This window comes from Alligator mississippiensis, chromosome 4 (genome assembly GCF_030867095.1).
Source record: "Alligator mississippiensis isolate rAllMis1 chromosome 4, rAllMis1, whole genome shotgun sequence".
In the NCBI taxonomy this organism is placed as follows: Eukaryota; Metazoa; Chordata; order Crocodylia; family Alligatoridae; genus Alligator; species Alligator mississippiensis.
In genome coordinates, this window is record NC_081827.1 from 48,661,625 (window position 1) to 48,684,358 (window position 22,734).

General features: G+C 40.9%; 1 protein-coding gene across 1 annotated transcript in view; it reads right to left on the reverse strand.

Moving 5' to 3' along the window:
• CFTR (CF transmembrane conductance regulator) overlaps positions 1-22,734 on the reverse strand; it is a 151,656-nt gene that overhangs the window by 53,206 nt on the left and 75,716 nt on the right. Inside the window, exons 12-19 of the mRNA XM_019491251.2 lie at positions 16,564-16,658; positions 12,723-12,809; positions 10,777-11,509; positions 6,505-6,633; positions 4,862-4,899; positions 3,852-4,117; positions 3,273-3,352; positions 203-353 (exon numbers count right to left, since the gene is read on the reverse strand). Of these exons, the coding sequence (XP_019346796.1) occupies positions 203-353; positions 3,273-3,352; positions 3,852-4,117; positions 4,862-4,899; positions 6,505-6,633; positions 10,777-11,509; positions 12,723-12,809; positions 16,564-16,658 (1,579 nt within the window). The remainder of the gene's footprint in view (positions 1-202; positions 354-3,272; positions 3,353-3,851; positions 4,118-4,861; positions 4,900-6,504; positions 6,634-10,776; positions 11,510-12,722; positions 12,810-16,563; positions 16,659-22,734) is intronic.

Below are 22,734 nucleotides of genomic sequence, written 5' to 3' on the forward strand. Positions count from 1 at the left end.
CTGTGTTTGTTCATTGCTTTTGCCAGCAGAACACTCTGTACTGGCTGGTTCACTAAAACCAGTTGCTATCAGGGGAGATGACTCTTCTGCTCCCAGAGACAATGAAATTTCCAATAGAGAAGGCAAAGAAAAGGTAAAAGGGTAAATCACTTCTCAGTTCATTTTCTGTGGATTTAGGATCTACCAATATTTCTGCTCATACCTTCAGATTCCAGTTGCTTCAGCTGCTGAGAAGTATGGAGGAAGTATGCCCTTAACATAACAAAGGCTCCTATCACAGGCACTGATGCCAGGAAGATGTAGGGTTCTAATATTGAGACTACTGTTATAGCACCAATCACAATCAGTATTAACTGTAGAATGAAAGAAAAATACTATTGATACAGCAAACTTTGCACTTTATAGACGACAGATTGGTGATGAATCTCTTCCCCATGGCAACTATGTACCATTCAGCTTCATTCTTACCAAAATGATGTGCTGGACTAGCTAGGATTTGCAGCTGAGAACAAACCTTATAATATTCAGGGCTCTAGATGGATGGTTCAGACAATGGCTATTTTTTTTACTTAAAGTTAATCCTCAAAAAGTAAGTACCTCCCCAAAATGGTCTAGATATTCCTGCATTCATTTAAAATACACAGTCACAGACAGTTTTGGTTAATACACTGCCCCCATCAATAGTTTCTTTTTAAATATAACTTCCCATTTACCCTAATATTTGATTCCTAAATTTTAAAACCATCATTCCAACCCAGACCACTATGAAAAATATGGTTTAGGAACAGTGCATCCTCCATCCGGGGAAGGGCAAATTTAGACTAGATGGACCCTGAGGATCCAAACTCTGATTCTATTCACTGTGGTTTTCCATCTTAAAGAAATAAATACCTTCAAAGGCTAATGCATATATTTCTGCAAGAGGCTTCTTCCTTTTCCACAAGATCTTGTTATCAATGGTTCTAATAGATCTAACAAATTATCATAAATACTTGGGATTAGATCCTATTCTGCCTCTAAGTGGCCCTTATGCAGCCTTTAGGTATCTAAGTCACTAAGCACAATCCTATTCCACTCCCTTCAACAGCTACAAAACCAATAAGGCAGGAATGTCAAATGCATCTGAATGAGGGGTCAGCTTGTGGGCTGGACCAGTCCCACATTCTGGATCCAGCTCTCAGGGCTGACTTGGTACAGATGCTGCAGGTAGCGTGCACCCTGGACCAGCAACATGTGTTGTTTGCAGTGTGTGTGCCAGCTCAAGCCCCATGCACCACAGAGCATATGCTAGCCCTGACCCCATGCACAGCAGGTTATATATGGGGCCAGTCCAAGATGCACACTCTAGCCTGTGTACTGAATCTAGGGGAGATCCAGACTGGGTTAAAAAACTGGCCACCTGCACGGGATCCAGTGAAAGAAGCTGATCCAGCATGGGCGCCACATGCAGTATACATCCCAGGCCATCCCCAAACACTGCATGGAACAAGTGCCAACTCCAGCCTCATGAGGCATGCTGCACACAAGGCCAATCTAGGACATGTGCTTCACGTAACACCTGTACCAGACAAGCCCTGCATTTTGGATGTGGCACAGGTAACCAGTTTGCGGGCTTGATCCAGACCAGCTCTGAATCAAGCATGCAGGGCTGGTCCAGCACAAGGGCAACATGCAGCACACACACCAGACTGACCCCACATTGTGTTCAGCCCATGCCAGATAGGCTCCACAAACTTTGACCAGCACACACTGCAAGCAGCATGCAGGGCTGGCTGGACACCCACAACCAGCACTATGGGCCAGAAGATAAGGCTTTGAGGGCTGAATCCAGTCTGTGGGGCTGGATCTCTGACACTCCTGCATTAAGGCATATAGATTCACTAGGCACCTCCATTTTCACTTGAAAAGATCCCTAGGCATCTAGACTTGAACTATTTCCCATGCTCAGAAGCAAGCCAGACAGAAAAAACATACCAAGTTGCTTAAGCTTAAGATCATGCATGCAGCTAGCTCAGTGGAGGAGAAGCAGACCACTTTTTAACTAATAGCTTAGTGGCGAAAGCACTTACCCAGGGTGTAGAAAACATGGGTTTTGGCTACCTGACCTGACCTTCCTTAGTCTGAGGAGTCTGAACCCAAATCCCCGAGAACCCAAGAGAGGACCCAGAAGTTGGGTGGGAGTGCTAATGTCTCTTGCTGACTTGGCTCACTGGGCAGCCTGAAGTAAAAAATTCACAGGACCAAAAGAAAACATTAAAGTGGAAATGTAATGGCTTCTAGGCCTTGCAATTTCGCTGACACCCAGTTAGGGCCTGGGAAACCATGAGGCTTGCCGGGCTTCCAGGCTTCCTGCTACAGAGTTGGGAGCAAGAACCTGAGAGTGCTAACAGCAGCTGAGTGTCCCAGAAGTTGTTTGGGTTTTTAGTTTCTGCAACAAAGCAATAGACCCCAAGACTACCAAGCAAGCTAGCAGAAAATCCTGTGTTATTATGGAATCTCCTCAAAACAAATTTATTTCTATAGACCATTTATGTTTCAATGAATTGATAGTTTTCAGTGGAAAACTGTTTCAACAAAAAAATACAAGGAAGTTGAATTTGATCTTGATCTTGAACTACTGAGAAAGAAGAAAGAAAGTACCTAGAGACAAAGCTGTTTTGGATCACAGCTGCTAAAGCAAAAAGTTAACGGGAAAAGGTAAAAAATAAAAAGTATAACAGCAGGGAAAACAAAGCCCAAAAATAAAAAGCATGAAAACTTGAAGAACCTATTTAACTTGTGACAAAATATAAACCCAGTTAGGTTGCAAGTGGCCTCTTTTTCCCTTTGATATTTTGGTTTCATCTGGACAAAGAAACAAAAATGAATATAGGCCTCAAAGTGGAACTCCCAGTGGAAGTTACATTACACATGGCCCATGAAGTGCACTTTTCCTTTCTATCACAGGGTCAATTATTCCAGAAAATAGCTCATGGCTTGCAGTCACTATAATGCAAAACATTATATAAAACCTAATTGTTCCCATCTTCTACAGCTATGTGATTAGCTACTTAAATACATAGCTTAATCTTAAAGCTACTTATTTATTTTGAAAGTGGATCTTGATCTTACTGCTTCAGCATGGTGTATATATTTAGCTTGTATGTGTGTATATACAATGTTGCTAGCTGCTTAGTTCCTTTTATTTTATATGATTCACTATCTATGATGTTGGATGTAGATTTACTGCACTAGAAGGCAAACAAAAAATCTATAAGTTTGATTTTACATACCTGAATAAAGTCAAATATAGTAAGAGGCAGTATGTCATCCAATATTGCTGTATCCTTTGAGAATCTGCTAAGTATTCCACCTACAGATTGAAAAAAAACAGAAAAAGAGTCTTATGGGATCATTTTACAACAAAGCCTGCAGAAACTAGCTGTAGCCAAAACTATAGCTTTCCTGAATTAAAGATTATGCTGATCAAGGATATCAAGCTGAAGTTTAAAGCGTATGGGCTGAAGTCAGCCTTAGGACATGTATATCTGTATGTGTAGCTTCTATATCCAGTTCTTATCTGCTTTTTATGCCTCACTAACATTTAATCGTTCCTTCTACCTAACCACTGAAGTACACTGGTATTTCAAAACAAAAAGCTGACAACAAAAATGTGTCATACTTAAAATGTAATCAAGGTTTGCACATGACATTTAAGTAACAAACTTTTAAACAATCATTCAGCAAACATTCAGCTAGACTCTGAGATAAAACAGAAAACAATGGTACCCTTTAACCAGAATGAACTATGTCTCAATTAAAACAAAAACCATAAATAATTCAATCAGTCAGTTAACTACTGATCTGATTACCTGCTTTCAAAGTATTGAAGGTTGACATAGGTGCCTGAAGAACAGCATGCAACATCTTCTGATGAAGAGTTTTAGACACTGTTATAAGAGTATGCACCAGGGGTAAACCTCTGAAAATTCCCATGGCAAGCAGGGTATCTGCCACACCCACATAAATGTAAAAGACATAGTAAAAGCTACTTCGGGTAATGATCACTGAAGGGCCATCACCAGACACATCAGACGTGGTGTTTATCCTCTGTGTTGTATTTGTACCTGGAAACTTTCTGTAAAATACAAATTATAAAAAATACTGCAACTGAGACTCATAAACAAGTTGTATCTGAGAACTTCACTTAACCTAAATCTATATTAATGCATTTTTAGGTGTAAAGCTATTTATTTTCCTTATTGTTTTTGAACATCAAACTGCATTAATAAAAAATAACCAATTTATTACCGCTTATACGGGATCCTTATTTCTCTCTTTAGAGGCCAAGGTGATATCTATCACTTTAGCTGTTCTTGGATATGGGAATACTTATCAACATCTGTTGTAACTTCCAAAATTAGCTTCAGTAAAAGGCACTGTAGATGATTTGATGAGTAAATGGCAAGTCTCAACTGAGAAAGGAAGAAAGCCCTAATATATACATAAAAACCTTCGAAATTCCATCTACATTATTATGAAAAATGAATTATTTTAGTAATCTCTTCTGAGTCCAATACCTTCTTGGTTTCATTTATTAAAATTTATTTATAAAATGCCTTACTATCCATCTTGTTTTAAATAAAATTATTTGGGATTTGAGCAAAATTAAATTACTAAATAAGTGAAATGCTTTGTCTCTGTTATTGCCACATAGCATAGGACCAAAAGTGAATCAATGAGCTGGTAAGAGTCACTTTAGCAAATGCATTTCTAGCCATAAGGATTTTCATTAACAGATACTAAGAAGGGTTTAAACAGAAATACAAAAAGCAGAATTAGAAGAATTCCCCAAAACTGTAATAAAACAGTAAATACTTACTCCTTGAGAAACAACAACCCAATAAGAGAAGCAGCTACCTGCAATCAGAGAATATAGAGTTACTTTTTTTCTTACCTACATCTATTTGTAACAATACCATGCCTGGGTCACCTGGAAACTCTTAAGTATAAAATAGTCCATTCTAGTTGGTATAAGAAGCATTTACAGAATGCTCCAGGAATGTCTCAGAATCATAGAATGTCAGGGTTGGAAGGGACCTCACAGGTCAGCTGGTCCAACTCCCTGCATGAATGCAAAAATGTTACTCTTCCAGTTCTAAAGACTGCAGTATCAAGCTCCCATCTCAGTTTTACTTATTACCCTCCAACTTTCAAAGCTAAAAGTGTCTGCTGCTTGAGATAAACAACCAATGCCCAGATCATCAAAGGACTTTAGGCCCCACCTGCTACTAACTCCCACTGTTCTGAAGTCGGTTAAAGTTAGGTATCTAAATACAAGTAAACAGCAAACTGAATAGCAAACTGCAGCTCAGTCTAGGGTCCCTATGCCTACAATACTGCTTAGTAAATTAGCAAGTCATGTGAAAGTAAAATTTAAAATATGAGGGTGACAACTTTCAAAAGGGCTTAAACTAACTGAGGGCTTAAACTAAATTAGGTCACCCAAACATAATTTCATTTGCAGACTTTTCTACACAGTTGTCTAAATTAGGTAATTTAAGCCCGTACATGTTAAGATCAGTTCCAGAAAGACTTGAATATAAGTGCTTAACTTTGCTATATTTGCAAATTAAAATGCCCTTAGCCAGTCTTTAAGTCACTTTTCACTGCATTGTTGTAGGTCCTCCACAGATGATGTAATTAAAGATGATGGGTAACAACAAGCTTAAGCCACATATTCATAGAGCAAACTCCATTTGGAAGCAATATCATGTTTTTGGGTTGTAGATCCAAATGAGACCTGAAACCAAGGTTTTGGTCCCAGGCCGCAGAATTTGACTTGGTAGCTTAAGTCTACCTCAAAACAACTTTAATGAAATCCAGAGCTATCTGTCAATCTCCTCTGCTGCTGAGTAAAATTTTTAATGCTTCCTGTGAAGTATTGAATGATCTCACCTCCCACAGACATAATCAACCAGCCACGTATACTTAGTAGGTCCAGTCTCCTCCACCAATCCATTTAATAAAATGGTAAGGAAAGCTGGTACAAAATTTCATAAGATCCATCTAATTACCATTGCAGACAGCATGTTAACTCATCTTCTGTCTCAAACAGCAATTACATGTCAAAAGCACACTGCGCTGTTGGGTGGACAGGGTAAAAAACATATTCCATTATGCTTCAAGCAATTTTTGTAGAAGACTCCAGAAATACCACTTACCTGTGCAGATTCAGAAGTTTTATATACTGGTAGGTTTTTGTAAAGCAAAAAAAGAATTGAGGACTTTGGGGGCTTTCAATCCTTGGTTATCCTCACACCAAATCATTGTCTTTAACAATATTCAACTAATGTAGAAAAAAATAATATCCTAAAACAAGCCAGCAGTAATGGCCAATCAGCAGACATCAAAAGAATTAACATATGCATATGCAAAAGAATTAACATTTTCTTATAAAAAACTATATGTTCAATTTGAATAGATATTAATAGTGACTAGATCTGAAGAGCTGAATATTCTTACCTCAGCTAAAAAGATAACAGCACACAAAACTAGAACAAAAATCAAGTTTTTATGGATAGTAATGTATCTGAAATATGTATTCCATGTAGTAATACCATTTATGTTTTCTGTATCATCCATAAAACATTCCTGCCAAGGGAATGGAGAAGAACATAGTTAGAATAACAATATCTATCAGTAAGAACTTTTAATACATATATACACTCTGCCTTCCTCATGGATTAATTTCAAGTATTAGAATTGCAGCATTTAGACTGGAAAAGCTACCTTGATCATAACAACTCCACATAAGAATGACTTGATCTATTGATGCCTGAGGAAGGATACTTGCTACCCAAAAGCTTATCTATATCCTTCCCAACTATACAGTTGGTCAAATAAAAGATAGCACCCACAAAAATCTTTGCCTTGAGCTATAGATCAAGCTCTCATTACAGTGAACAGATCAGTACAATACTCCTAAGAACTAAGCTAAATTCTGATCTTATTTCCTCAGAATCAGTTTTCAATGAGATTTAACCACATGGAAACTCTGTTCTATTAAGATAATTCAGGAAAAAGAAAAGCTGAGAACTTCTGATCCTTAGAAAATGATGAATTTAAAAGTTTCTTCTGGCAAAATAAAAAATATTTTATTGAAGAAATGTCTTTAAAAATTTCATAGATTTCACAGACATTAGGGCTGGAAGGGACCTTGCAAGATCTTTAGGTCCAGCCCCCTGCCCAAGGGGCAGGAAGCCAGCTGGAGTCAGATCACCCCAGAGAGATAAGCATCCAAGCATTTCTTAAAGATATCCAGAGTAGAGTGCACCACTTCGGGGGGAGGCAGGGGGGACGAGTCTATTCCAGACTCTGGAGACTCAGACAGTAAACAAGTTTTTCCCTACGTCCAGTCTAAAATGGTCTTCCAGCAATTTGTGACCATTAGACCTTGTCTTTCCTTGGTATGATCTGGTGAACAGATGTTCTCCCAGTTCCTGATGCACACCCCTTATACACTTATAAGCTGCCACCAAGTCATCCCTGAGCCTTTGCTTCTCCAGGCTGAAGAGTCCCATGACTCTCAACCTCTCCTCATAAGGCCTGTTCTCTTGAACTCCAATCATTTGCATAGCTATCCTCTGGTCTCTCTCAAGCTTCTCCACATCCTTTCTAAAGTGTGGAGCCCAGAATTGGATGCAGTACTCCAGCTGTGGCCTCACAAAGACCAGGTAAAGTAGGAGGATGACTTCTTGGGTCTTGCTTGAGATGCATTGGTAGATGCAAGCCAGGGTTTTATTTGCTTTGCCGGCTGTGGCATTGCATTAGTGGCTCACTTTCATCTTGTGGTCAGTCATGACCCCCAAGTCTCTTTAGATCATGGTGCTAGTGAATGTAGCACTGCTGAGCCTATGAGTATGATGTGGGGTTTTTCTCCTGAGGTGAAGCACCTTGCATTTCTCAGTGTTGAAAGTCATCAGGTTTTGATCTGCCCACCTTGCAAGCCTGTCCAGGTCAGCCTGAATTGCTCGCCTATCCTCTAGAGTGGCCTCACTTCCCCATAATTTGGTGTCATCCTCAAACTTAGCCAATCCACTTCAGACACCTGAATCCAGATCATTTATGAATATATTAAAGAGTACTGGTCCAAGTACTGAGCCCTGGGGAACACCACTGGTCACCATATGCCATGCTGACTCAGTTCCATCAGCTATCACTCTCTCGGTCTGACCACAGAGCCAGTTCCCCAGCCATCGGACCATAAGGCTCTCAAGGCTGCAATTTCCCAAATTTACCATGAGGATATCATGGCAGACCAAGTCAAAGGCTTTTTTGAAACCTAAATATATGACATCAACCTCTTCTCCTTTGTCCAGGTGATGCATCACCTGGTCACAGAAGGAAATGAGGTTGGTCAGGCATGACCTACCCACAATGAGGCCATGTTGGCTATCTCTCAGAACTCTGCCTTCCATTAGCATATTGTTGATGGTTTCTTTGATGATTTTTCCAAGATCTTTCCAGGGATTGAGGTCAAACTGATTGGCCTTTAGTTCCCTGTATTGTCCTTCCTTCTTTTCTTGAAGATAGGCACCACATTGGCCCTCTTCCAATCTTCAGGAACCTCTCCTGGGCATTATGAATTCTCATATATCCTCGCCATTGGTCGTGCTATGATGTCAGCCAACTCTCTGAGCAATCTTGGGTGCATTCTGTCCGGGCCAGCTGACTTGTGGATGTCCAGCCTCTCAAGCTGTTCCCTCACAAGATCTTTGCCAATTATAGGCATATGATCACCCTTACCCTGGTAGTCCTGCATTCTGTCAGGCAGGGTGATCCTTTTGGGCTGGTGGAAAACTGATGCAAAGTAATCGTTGAGAAGATTAGCTTTTTCCTGGGTGTCAGTTGTCAGTTGCCCCATTTAGTTTAACAAGGGTGTGACATTGCCCTTGTGTATTTTTCTGACTTCCTGTGTATTTGAAGAAGGACTTTTTATTTTCCTTGATTCCGGTAGCCAGTTTGAGTTCAGTTTCAGTCCTGGCTTTTCTGGTCCGCTCCCTACAGGTGCGGGCCAGTGCTGCATAATCCTCCTTAGTGGTAGTTCCCAACTTCCATCTTTTATAAGCTTCTCTTTTCAGATTCAGGAGGTCCATGAGTTGCCTTTTGAGCCAAAGGGGTCTCCCACCCCTTTTGCTACCTTTCCAACAGGCCAGAATGGACTTCCCTTGTGCTTTTAGGATCACATCCTTAAGGAGCAACCACTCATTGTGGACTCCTCTCCCTGTCAGATCATGGTCTCTCAGGACCTCAACAACCAACCTGCTGAGCTTGTGAAACTCAGCTTTCCTAAAGTCTAAGATTTCTGCATTACAAATTGATTTGCCAGTTTTGCGATGGATAGAGCAAGTGATCAATTCATGATCACTGTCACCAAGCTTCCCTTCGATCCTCAGGTCGCTGACTAGATCATCCCCTTTGGCCAGTAGTAGATCCAGCACTGCCTTACCTCTTGTCGGCCCATAGACTTCTTGAGTCAAGTAGAGCTCTCCAATGTAAGTGAGGAACCTTCGTGACTGATCAGATTTGGCTGAATGCTCTTCCCATGAGATGTCAGGGTGGTTGAAGTCACCCATGATGACCATGCACCAAAAGCGTGCAGCCTCTGACAGTTCCCTAGCAAATTCATGGTCACGCTCTTCCTCCTGGTTAGGAGGTCTGTAATAGTTATATTCCCTTGACCACGTTCTCCACGTATTCTAAGCCAGATGGCCTCAAGTCACCCTCCTTGGGTGCCAATCTCTACTTGTAGGGAAGTGTACTGCTCCTTCACATAGACAGCTACACCCCCGCCCTTCCTTGCAACACAATCCCTCCTGTACAAAGTATAGCCATCAATACCTGTGGTCCAGTCACAGATGGAGTCCTACCAGGTCTCCATTATCCCTATGAGATAGTATTCAATTTTCCTCTGAAAGGAACTTTGCCAAAAAGAAATAGGAATTTTAATCTGGTTATAAATGAAAATTTCAAGATTCAAAATTTTAAAAACTTGTCTAAATCTATTCCAAACGTGCAGTTGGTCCAATACAAGATATCACCACAAAAATCCTTGCCTCTTACATATTTCCTGGACCATCAGAGATACAACATTACTCCAACTCTCATACAACTCTGTCATTACCAATGCATCAACAATAATAAAATTAATTTAGCTTAATCTCATTTTGCATATCAGTACATGAAATGTGTGCTGTGCTTTTATTGCTAAATAAGAAATGATAAACATTTTGCTTTAATCAGTTACGCTATTGCATGTTGAAATAGCTAATACTCCAATTAGCTTACTTTATTCTGCGAGTTATCCTTACAAATTTCTATTCTTGATAATTATTTAAAAAACAAATTTCTGTAGTTCTGTTTCAAATTGTATTTAAACATAATCAATCTTACAAGGTAATAGCAATGCATAAGTTAAAATTATTTTTAATAAAAGTCTTAAGAGGTGTCTTTCAATTAATTTAAAAGATTTGTTCTAAAATCTAAGCTCAGCCAGAAAGCTGTTTTTTAATATTTCAACAACAAAATCCTTCTAGAAACACTGTTCAAATGAATAAAAGTTGTTTAAATTAAAACTTTGTATGTAAGATAGAAAAAGTAATAAACACTCGACAGATAAGAAAGGCATAATGACCAAGAGCATCAGGTAGAAAATTCAGTAAGAATATATTATCCTGTACTAGTGTTAAAGAAGCTCATCAAAAATAGAGTGTACAAATACAAATGTATACATACCTTCAAATCTTCTTCATTAATTTCATCACTTATTTCCAGGACACTGCCTTGAGACAAACGTCTAGCATAGATATCTATCTCAGAAGACAGTTTTGACTCGGTGATCATTGATGTTTTACGTATTGGTGCTTTCCCTTTTGTGTAAAAGCTTTGGCCCTGGATAACTGAAATGCGTGTTATCAGGTTCAGTACAGACTGCCTTCTCCGTCCATGCAACACTGGACCTGTGTTTAGTATATTGCTGCGAGGCAGAATTACCTCTCCTTGTTCAGAATCAGGTATTAGTGAGAGTCTTCTGTCTGATGGATCTCCATGACCTTCTTCTATCCCATTAACATGTGCTGAGTTTTTTTGTAGTATAGAGAACTTTCTGCTAGAATTAAGTGGATTAATAATTACGGAGTTTTTTCTTTTTTCATTGAAATCTGAAGTTTGTTTGAAAGATTGCTTCTTTGCTTCATTTCGTGAGCCAACCCCATCTCCGTCAACAGAAAACCGTCGGAGGGTTTCAGTCAGAATTGAGTTTCTTCTTTCTGCACTGAACTGGTCAAAAGCATCAAATCCCGTCAATTTTGAGCTGAAGTCAGGGCGTTGACTGTGAAGTTCAGAAAACGTTCCATAGAAATAACTGCTCCCTTCATGTAAAATTAATATTTTGTCAGCTATCTTTAAATGTTCCAGCTTTGAGGTGACCAGGATTCTAGTTTTATTGGCCATCAACTTGCAAACACAACTACAAAAAACACAAAACAAGTATTATGTTTTATTTTTAAAAATCACAGAATCTCTCAGTATTTTCTCTCCATGCTTACACATTATTTCTAGTTTTGATCTATATGCTTCTATATGTATCCCCCCATCCCCCTTTTCTACTACCTGTAGTGCAAGTGAGAGGAGCAGGAGCATGGAGACAGTATAGTTAGCTGTGTGAATAATGTACTTTCAGTTCTGTGGTCATATTGAAAAAATAAAATAAACCAATTCAGATTGATTCAAAATAGCATTGTTTGACCCAAAAATAAAATTAATTTAATTTATTGGGTCATATGAACTTTTGCTTAAATCCCTTTTTTAATTTAGGCCAACTTGATTATTTTAATTTAAAAAATATCAAAATGTTTTAAAGAAAATATACCATCTTTTCTACAAATTTTAGTGCTTTATTTTTGTTCTAAACTATTCACCAAATTCTACCTGATTTCACAAATAGTTTTATTCCTCTTGAAAAATGCATTTTCCAGTGAATTTATTATTGCCTAAAATACCCAGGCCAGCTCTAGCATGATAGCAGCAACACAGCTGAACCACTTTTAGATTTACCGTTTGTCACAATGTGAAAGTTTTTTTGCTCCACACAGAACTGACCCTAGACAAGGAAAGAAGTTCTTGGGAAGATTCAGAGAGGGCAGGGTGTCACTTTTGTATGATACATGACTCAGATACCGCATATGGGTCTAAGTGCTTGCCACTGCTATCAATCAATCTCTTATTCAACTGGCCACTGCTTTTAGGTGGCCCACTCTGTTGGGGTTTACCAAAAAATGGACAGAATATCCTTTCACCCATGAAAAAATTTGAGTTCTTCAAACTTAGCATGCAATAAACACTTTGCTACACATATATACTGTTTATAAAAAAGTGTGTCCTGAGGTGCATGCATTATAGCAGACACAATACATTACATCTGAACCATAGCAATCATAGCTATAGCATCCCTTTTACTTAAGAAGGCATGTATCATTAGTGGGCTTTGCACACAGAGTTCCAAATCATTGCTAAACATAATAAATGTCTACCCAAAGTTATCATCTTGACCACTTTTATATTTTTGCTGTATTAATAAAATTCAGTGCTGAAGAGATGTGGAAATCTATTCTTGTCTTTGTGCTTTGCATTGCGCTACTTGGCAGAACTCTCAAAAACAAACCTCTGGAACTATACAATACCTTTCAAATATATCCTTTTCTGTAAACATATCTAAATAGCCAAAAGGAGAATCCAGGAGATACAAATCAGCATCTTTGTACACTGCTCTAAATAAAGGAAATGGGAAAAAATTAAGTTCACCAAGACCTAACAGTTCAATTTAAGTTTCATTTTAAATGGACATTTTTAAAACTCTATCCCAAAACAACTCCAGTTAATAGACTTAAGTACAAATACTACCTATTTATAAGGAATCCTTGTTCAAAATTAACTGTTTATAAGACCCTTTTAAATTAAGCCTTTTCTCATTAGGTATGTGGTACACTCCAGTAATTTTTCATGAACTTCCCTGTAAGCAAAAGCTGGGACCGACTGGCTAAGCAGCAGCTCTGCAGAAAAGGACCTGGGGGTTACAGCAGACAGGAAGCTGAATATAAGCCAACAGTGTGCTCTTGTTGTAAAAAAGACTAGCAGTATATTGGGCCACATTAGCAGCAGGAGTGTTGCCAGGAGATGGATAGAAGTAATTCTTTCCCTCTACTTGGAACTAGTGAGGCCATATCTGGAGTGCTGTGTCCAGTTTTGGGCCCCCCACTACAGAAAGAATGTGCACAAATTGGAGAGAGTCTAGCAGAGAGTAATGAAAGTGGTTAGGAGGCTGGGGCACATGATGTATAAGGATAGGCTGAGGGAACTGGACCTATTTAGTCTGGAAAAAAGAAGACTGGGGGGGATTTAATAGCAGCCTTCATCTACCTGAAGGGTGGCTCCAAAGAGGATGGAGCTAGACTGTTCTCAGTGGTGGCAGATGACAGAACAAGAACTAATGGTCTCAAGTTGCAGCAAAGTTTAACACGTTTAGGTTAGATATCAGGAAGAACTTTCTCACTTGGAGAATACTAAAACACTGAAACAGGCTACCCAGAGAGGTTGTGGAGTAGCCATCATTCGAGGTTTTTAAGACCCAGCTAGAAAAATCCTTGGCTGGGACAATGTAGTTGGGGATAGTCCTGTTTTGAGCAGGGGGTTGAACTAGATGACCTCCTGAGGTCCTTTCCAACCCTAATTTTCCATGAATCTATGAATCTACACAACTTCTTTTGTTGTGTTTTTTTATTCTGGCTTTTAGATACATGTTTAAGAACTGTTCTTGAAGGTTGTGTTTATGTGCATGATACCTAACCACTTTAATGGGAATTCTGGGTGTACTCTAAAGCCCTTTGAAGTCAATGGAGAGATGGGTTTATGCCACACCCTGTTGCCTGGAAAGCTTGCAGGATTAGCAACTACAAAATTGAATACATAAAGCACTTTAAAGTACCATATTTACTTAAACATAAGACAACTCTGAATATACGTCCCCCCCCCCATATTTAGATTCTATATATGGAAAATGTATACATTTCTTACAATTTTCCAAGATGTAGAATCTAATTATTGGAGGTTTGCCTTGAATTTTGTCCCCTTCCCACTGCTACAGCAGGGGAAATAAATCTGGGGATCAGGCAGCAGACAGTAGTCAATATGCAAAATGCAGGTCTGTGAAAACGCAAAATACATGGCAGGGAAGATCAGAGAGGATGGGAGTTACTTTATAAATCTACCGAATACAAAAAATCATGGACTAAATAGAAACATTGGATTTATGGCACATTATAACCTGCCTGTCACCTGATAACCCCAGGTAACCTCTCTACATTTTACCAGCTACATTTTATCACTGATCAACATCCCCTCTTCCTCCCCACACCTATTAACTCCTATCCCCTCTGATCTTCCCCGCCACGCATTTGCATTGTGCATGTTGGCTTAAGCTTCTATTCCACCCAAGAGAACACATAAACACCAGCAGACTCTCCCTACGCCTGAAGAAAGGTATTTGCACCTGAAAGTTTGTAAAAAACAATTTTTCCAACTACTTAGTTGGTTTAATAAAAGATATCACATTTACCCAAAGAACTTTGTCTGCCGATTTACCTCGTGAAGGTGGTTTTCTTCACAGCTGCAAAAGCTTAAAACTTCTTTTCATGAAAGTTAAGACTAAAGAACAGCACAGAATTCTCTCTTTCCCCCTCTACTGGATTAGATCTTTTCAGGCCACAAGGCAGAACATTTGCAACTTTGGGAGTGCCTGCTTTGGTCCTCTTTTAACACATATGATATTTCTTTGAATGCAATTATTACTGAATAGATGTCTCTCTGTCTTAAATGAGGAGAAATAAGTTAAGTATGTGTAAGAAATAAAAAGTCTTCCACAACATACTTTTTATTGAGAGGACCATCACTTAACTGAATCCTTAAAGCACAGCCCTGAGAAAGTGATGCTGTCTCTTTGCCGGAGGAATAGCACTGAATAACTAGAAAGCACTGTATAGCTGGTACAGAGAAGAGATAGAGCTTGGACCTGCTTCTTTTGAAATGCCTTGCATCCCAGGGATATTTGAAGTGATAAGTCTTTGTACTCAAAGTGCAGACACTGCATTTGTAGCTGTCTCCTCGGTAAAAGTTAAAGGAAAGGAAGCTTCTGACCCCCATCCCCTACAGGCATCCCTTTAAAAGCCAGCCACAGCCTGTCACAAAATCACAAACACACGGACAATTGCCTATTTTACCATACTACTTTGCTCCACTAGGTTCCAGTGATCTTGTTTTTATAACACTAATTCTAAATAACTGTGTAAGTCTTAATGCTTTTAACTTCCCCCTACACCTTTTGGAAACCACTTTCAGTATAGTACCTAACATGAAGCTGGAAGATTAATGAACTATCTGGAGAAAATACTTGCTTTACTTCCTAAATCATATATCATAGTTCACTGAATGGTGGTGCAGACCAGATTCCCCACCTTAAAAAGCAAGTTCACCACTTCTCTGACTCCCCCAGATAAAGGATGAAACAGGGAGCCACTGCCAGAAATTGCTGGAGATACAGCATTTGGTACCATCATCCCATCAGAACAGTTTACTTCCACAATGATCTATTTTAATATCTATGTATTTTAGTGGCTGTTGCTTTGTTTACTTCCTGATCAAGTAATTTTAATTAACTGAACTAATATTAAAGTAAACTTTGGCTTAAGGCCTTTGATTAAATGTATCTATCTACTGTTATGTGATCAGCTTACATATATCAATTAGTCTATTACTGTAGAACTTTCAGAAGCATCCACTCAATTGGAAAGGCTGAAATGAGATCATAAAACTATACTTTTCAAATGTGTTGTTTACTCGTTTCTCTCACTGATTTTACTTAGTGGCAGATATTCAGTTGCTCTGAATTTTGATCCCTGGCCATATCATGGTTCAAAAATGGTCCATATCATGGTCCAAAAATTTAGACATCTAAAATTAGCAAGCGTATTTTTTAAAACATGGGCTTTATACATTCTGTACTTGAGTTTGCATGTCAAGAAAATGGAAAGACTATAATCTTTCAATCATTTGATATGTGAACTTGTTAAAGACCCTCTGGTGATAGGTACTGTAGTAAAGGAAGATACTAGAATATTTCTTATTTCTATCTTCCATGACAAACATTTCTTTGGCACTATGGAAATTCATACTTAATGCTCTGATTCAAAGTGGCTTTTTCAGTTAACTATCAAATCTTTGATTTTGGCTGAACCAATGAGTGTCTCTGATATCAAACTATTAGAACTAAATTAATAAATATATAGGTGTATCTATATCATCATAAGGCAAAACTCTGATCTCAGATAATACAATTCAGTTTCCACTAAAACTAATAGGCATCATCCACATAAATTCCTTCATGGTATAATTTGACCACATTTCATTAAACTTTTCATATTTTTTTTTCCAAAGGTAAAATGTCAACCATTCAAATGCTAAAATATTCACCTTGCTAGTGAGATTCTTGCTCGTTGACCTCCACTTAGGGTGATCCCACCTTCCCCCAAGACTGTATAGTCTTTGTCTGGAAACTTTGAAATTTCCTGGTAAAAGATTTTAAAAATCAGGTGATGCATTTTTCATATTCAAATGACATAAGATGCAGATTAAATTAAAATAACAGCAGGCAGACAGGTCAGATGGAAACAAACTTAAAAAAACACGTACAACTATTTATTTATTTCATTTGTTCCTGTATTCAGAAACGAAGATGAAAGATATGTGCATAACACATACATTTCTGTACGTCAAAGCACAAACAAAAATTGTTAAAACTCAAGAGCAAATATTAGTCACAAACATCAGTTTCTCAAAAGCAAAGAATGGACTTTTACATCACTTAGTTCCCAAGCTCGATCATTAAATAGATTTCTTGTCAGGGAAGAATGACAAATGTGTGCCTTCAACTGAAGTTAATGAAAAACAAAGTAAATTGTGGGTCTGATCATCTCCAGACTTCATGGAAGTCCATACTCTCAGTGGCTCCAATAGGTAGGTTGGGTTCCAAACCTTCAATCCCCAAGCCACTCACCCTTGTGGAGATTTGAAGTAGATCCAAACTTTACAGAATGAGCTGCATCTTACTTAAGCAAACTGATGAATTAGTATGTTGTGTTCTCTGGCAAAAGCACAAAAACAACTAATTCAAAGTTTGGGCAGAGCTCTACTACACAAAGGAGGCGGGGAAGGGAAAAAAAGCAGTGGGGATCTGTTTGTGCCCCCTAATAGAGGTGGTCAAATTGGACTGGACATGTTTGCTCATCAGAAAATGATAACTGATTAAAATCAAAATGTCCCATGGAAACATCAGTTGCAACAAACTTCCATCAAAGTACAAGCAGGTTGATGTCTGAAACCTGCCTGCTTTCCCATTAAATCACCGAGTGAGGTGCTGGGGAACCTTGCCTTCCACAGTCCACAGCTCCAAGCCAGTCTTGGAAATCAAGCTGCCTGGAGGCTGGGATCCCCATGTTCTACAGTTCCAGGTCAGTTTGCATTCTGAAATGATGCAAGGGCTCTCAGCATCCAGTTTCCCAGCTCTACAGCAAAAGATACTTCCCTTTCAGGGCACTCTGTCAGCTGATCCTGGGAATCAGAAGGGCAAGAAGCTCCTCAAGACACAAGGCAGCAGGTAAATTCATGTCAGAAAAAATGAGCCCAAACATTTAAATTTCTTTCCTAAGTTTTTTAAAATTTCTTCTCTGAAAAAAAAGTCTGATTTTTTTATCCTGAAAGCAAGGACACTTTTTTTGAAAATAGAATTTCATGTAGAATGGAAATTCCAATGTTTCACCCAGCTCCTTTTCTTTCTGTACCCCATGGCCCTGGACTTAGAACAGCTGCAGGGCCTCATGGCATTGGAGAACCATCAACCGGATGGAAGCTGACACAACTTTTACCTGTTAAGCAGGGCAGATTACCCCACTTACCTGAGTAAAGTGAACAAAGCTCACTGGACAATCTGAGTCAAGATCATTTTATTTATTTTTTTGGGGTACAAAACTGAAATATTTGTGGGGATTTGTTTTCCTGTAGGCAATTATTGTTTCTAAAATATAAAAGCTGAAGTTCATTGCATTCTAAATGACATGGGTGAGAATATGTTTTGTTACTTTAAATCTTCCTCTGGTCAGAAAATGTGATCAACTATTTCTCATCAGGACTTTGGAAAAAAAATGAACAATCATGCCTCACTGTGGCATCAGACTGGACATTTATTAACCTGATTGACTAAATCAGCCACCATATGACTATATTTCAACAACTGGACCAGGATGGGAAAATTATCTTCAGTCTGTACACTTGCAGCTAAAACACCCTGCTCTCCATTGACAGGGATAGGCTGACTCCCAATAATTCAGACATATACGTCATCCACCCTAGATTTCAGGGAGACTTAGATTCAGGGTTCTGGATGTACCCCCATATAGGCAAGGTGTGTCAGTTGTCTCTTTATAATATGCTTTCAATTGCCTCACCTGTGATTTTAACCACAAATCATTCTCCACTGGATAATGTCTAACATTCCAAACCCCTGAGACATTTCAAAGAGTTTTAAAATAAACATAAATAACTTGCCAGAAAAGGTTTTCTTCTTCCTCCCTTATAAACTGCACTTGCCTCAGACAGAATGAATAATACTATGAAATTCTGGATCAGTCACAGGTTATAAGTCCAGCATCTTGATAACTAAAAATTGGGCCCCTGGAACCTCAGGAAATGGGAGATTCTCCAGGTTCTTTAATAAAACAGTTCATTTCTTGATGTATAGGATTCTGACTTATTAGACATAAAAAAATCAAAACATTATCAGCTATAGAGAGAAATACTATATCAGTTGATATTAAGAATCTTTTAATATTGAATAGTTTTGCATAAAGATTGGGATGGGAATTGGATTAGACGACTTCCTGAGGTCCCTTCCGACCCTAATTTTCTATGATTCGATGATTTGATAGTCCAACTGTTATTGTTTATATAAAACCTTGATATGCAGGGCTGGTAAGCCAAGTAAAAATATAATGAATAACTTTTTTTAACCTTTCCTGAAGAAGTTTTCTTGTAAAGTGAAACGTATTTGTTGAGAATACATGATATATCACAGTATATTGACACTAATTATCCGCATGACTCAGGCCTTTACCACTTACATGTGATTAATTTACCAACCCTTAACTCTTAGGGCAAAAACCGCCATGCCATTTTAGGTATTTGTGCAGTTACATAACTAGCCTAGGGATTGACATTACACATAAACCTATTTAAATGATCAGAAAGTAGTTCAAACCTGTAACAGAACAGACCTGTAGGCAATGGTGTCGCTGTGGACGTAGTCTTTCTAGACTTTAAGAAGACCTTAAGAAGACCACCCCATCCTCATCAATAAATTAAGTGACTGTGGCATTGATGCCTACAGAGTTGGATGGGTAAAAAATTGGCTGATGGGGCACACCCAGAGAGTAGTGGTGGACAGGTTGTACTCAGCCTGGCAAGATGTGAGCAGTGGGGTACCCCAGGGCTCGATCCTCGGGCCCGCACTATTTAACATCTTCATCAACGACTTGGACGAGGGGGTGGAAAGCACACTGTCCAAGTTTGCAGATGACACTAAGATGTGGGGCGAAGTGGACACACTTGAAGGGAGAAAGAGGCTGCAACTAGATTTAGACAGACTACAAAAGTGCACAGATGAGACTAGGATGGGGTTCAACGTAGACAAATGCAGGGTGCTGCACCTTGGGAGAAGGAATCCACAGCATAGATACAGGCTGGGGAGTTCTCTTCTTGAAAGCACAGAGGCGGAAAGGGATCTTGGAGTCATTATTGACTCCAAGATGAACATGAGCCGCCAATGCCAGACCGCAGCCAGAAAGGCCAGCCATACCTTGTCATGCATCCAAAGGTGCATCTCAAGCAGGTCCAGAGAAGTGTTACTCCCCCTCTATGCAACTTTGGTCAGGCCACAGTTGGAGTACTGCGTCCAGTACTAGGAACCGCACTTCAAAAGGGATGTGGCCAGCAGCAGGACAGGCCCTAGGAGGAGAGACTAAAGGACTTGAACCTGTTCAGCCTCAGCAAGAGGAGGCTGAGGGGAGACCTAGTGGCTACCTACAAGCTCATCAGGGGAGATTAACAGCAAATAGGCAGAGCCCTTTTCTCCCCAGCACCACCTGGGGTGACAAGGAACAATGGTAATAAGCTGATGGAGAATAGGTTTAGGTTAGAGATCAGAAGGCAATATTTTACAGTTAGGGTGGCCAAAATCTGGAACCAACTTCCCAGGGAAGCGGTCCTCACCCCTACCTTGGGCAAATTCAAGAGGAGGTTGGATGATCACCTGTCTGGGGTCTGGTAAACCCAGCATTCATTCCTGCCTGTGGCAGGGGGTCAGGCTAGATGATCTGTTCAGGTCCCTCCTGACCCTAGCTACTATGAAACTATGAAACTAAGGCATTCAGTGCACAAAAAACAGTTTGGAAATGGTCAAAATCAATTTAAGATAAACCTGGTTGAATGTAGTATCAGACTTAACTGATATGGCTCAAGTCAGTTTATGCATTGTTTGTCCCAGACCCCTTGCTGGTTTAAGATAAACCAGAGGCCTCCAGCCAGTGTGCTCTCTGAGCTAGAATCTCTGCTCCAGCCCAGGCAGGCTGACCCCACCCCTCTGGTCCCCAGTTGAAGCAGGGACAGTCAGGGGCAGGGGTCTGGCCGGAGAGGGTTTAATTCCCCACTCCCTGTCCCACTGTCAGGGACCTGGGTCTGCCAGATAGGTCTCCCGGTTACTCCCCGCTCCTGCTGCAGCACCGGGCACCATGGCCGCTGAGGCACAGGGGGCAGGGACAGAGGTTAGTCTCCCCTCTGCCCCTACTGGCAGCTGTGATAGAGGGGAGACTGGCTCCATGTGGTGGAATAGGCCCCTGCTGTCCCCTCTGCAGAAGGATGGAAGGAAGGGAAATAACTCCATCCCAAGGGCCCCTACAGCTGGCTGTGCCCCTGCTGAGCCACTGCAGCGGGTGGGGGCAAGGCCCCTGGTAGGGGCAGCAGCCCGTCATACTGGCCAGCAGCACAAGCCCCTTCCCAGCGGTGGGCCCTGCTGCAGGGTGGGCAGAGCTGCAGCGAGCTGCACATGACAGCACCAGGGCCCAGAGTGGGCCAGACCTCCCCCCCCACCCAGCACTGCTACCACAGCCGCTTTCTTTGCCTCACAGCATGCCTTCTCCCCCCCGCCCTGGGAAGGGGCTCCTGCCCCATCATGCTTGTTTCCCCCTCACTGCTCCAGCGGCTAGGTGGGGGCACAGCCAGATGCCGCAGACTGGGTGAATCTGGCCTGCAGAGGGGCTTTTTCTGGCCCCCAACAGCTCCCTCAGTCCCACTGGGCTGAGGCACCACTCCCTGGGCTTACAGCGGGGCTGGGGCTACTCCATGGCGAGACTGCCTTTCTTGACAGTCCAGCCACAGCAGCTCCTTTGCTGCTGCTGCTCCTGCTGCTGCTGCTGGCCCCAGCCCCAGCCCCAGCCCCAGCCCTAGCCCCAGCCCTAGCCCTGTGGGACAGGCAGGGACCTGACCCCACACACCCCACACCAGCTCCAAGCTCACCTGCCAAGGCTGAGCAGCAGCAGCTGGAAAGAAACAGCTGCTCAGTGCTGGGGAAAAGCCCCTCCCTGTCCCACTGCTGGTGCTTCCAGGTGCAGCCACCTGAAGCTGGCACCGGGCTACCCTGTATCTCCACCATGTCACCGCCACCTCTGGGCTGCCCCACGGGGCAGCGGTGGCAGCAAAGCAGACACAGGACAGGCTGGTGCCAGCTCTGAGAGGCTGCTGCAAGGAAGCACTGGAAGCAGGATGGGGAGGGGCTGCTGAGCAATGGTGGCAGGAGAGAAATGGCTGTTCAGCATGGGAGGGGGTGGGGGAAGTCCCTCCCCCTCCTGCTACCAGCTCAGGTCCCTGACAGTGAGACAGGGAGGTGGGAATTAACTCCTCCTGAGCAACTCCAGGCATGTGCCCACATGTCTGTTCTCTTACAAACCAATTCACTCTCTGCAGGCTACAGTAACCTGCAAAGGTTGAATCAGCTTAGGCTCCGGCTTTTTGAATGTCTGTCCCCAGCCCTAGAGATGTGAGTTGATTGCAACTGTAATTTTTTTCCCCAGTTCCCTTTGGAAATAATGTTGCTGGTTTCTACTCTTGTACTTCCAGAAGTCCAACTAGATAACTACTGTGAAGCTTACTGAAACTTCCAGTCAGATGAGGGTGAAATCCTCTGGTCCTTGTCCTACTGACCAAAATGGTGCCAGGATTTCATCCTGCATATTTGTATGCAGATGCATATAAAATATTTTGTACCTGTACAGAATTCCTGTGAGCGACCCTATTGTGCTTCCACCCCAACTCAGATTGCTGCACAGACAAGGAATTTCAGTCTGATGATGTAACAAGTTGACTAATTTCTTCCAAAGGAGAAAGTGAAAGAAGAAATCCAATACTTCTCTGACTCCAGTTCTTTCATAGTTAAGGGATGCTTTCAAAGCTAAATCCTATTTTATATTTCCCTTTCCCCATTTCCCCTTTTCCATTCTGAGGTACTTTTCAATTACAAATTTTAACAATTGGGTTGTC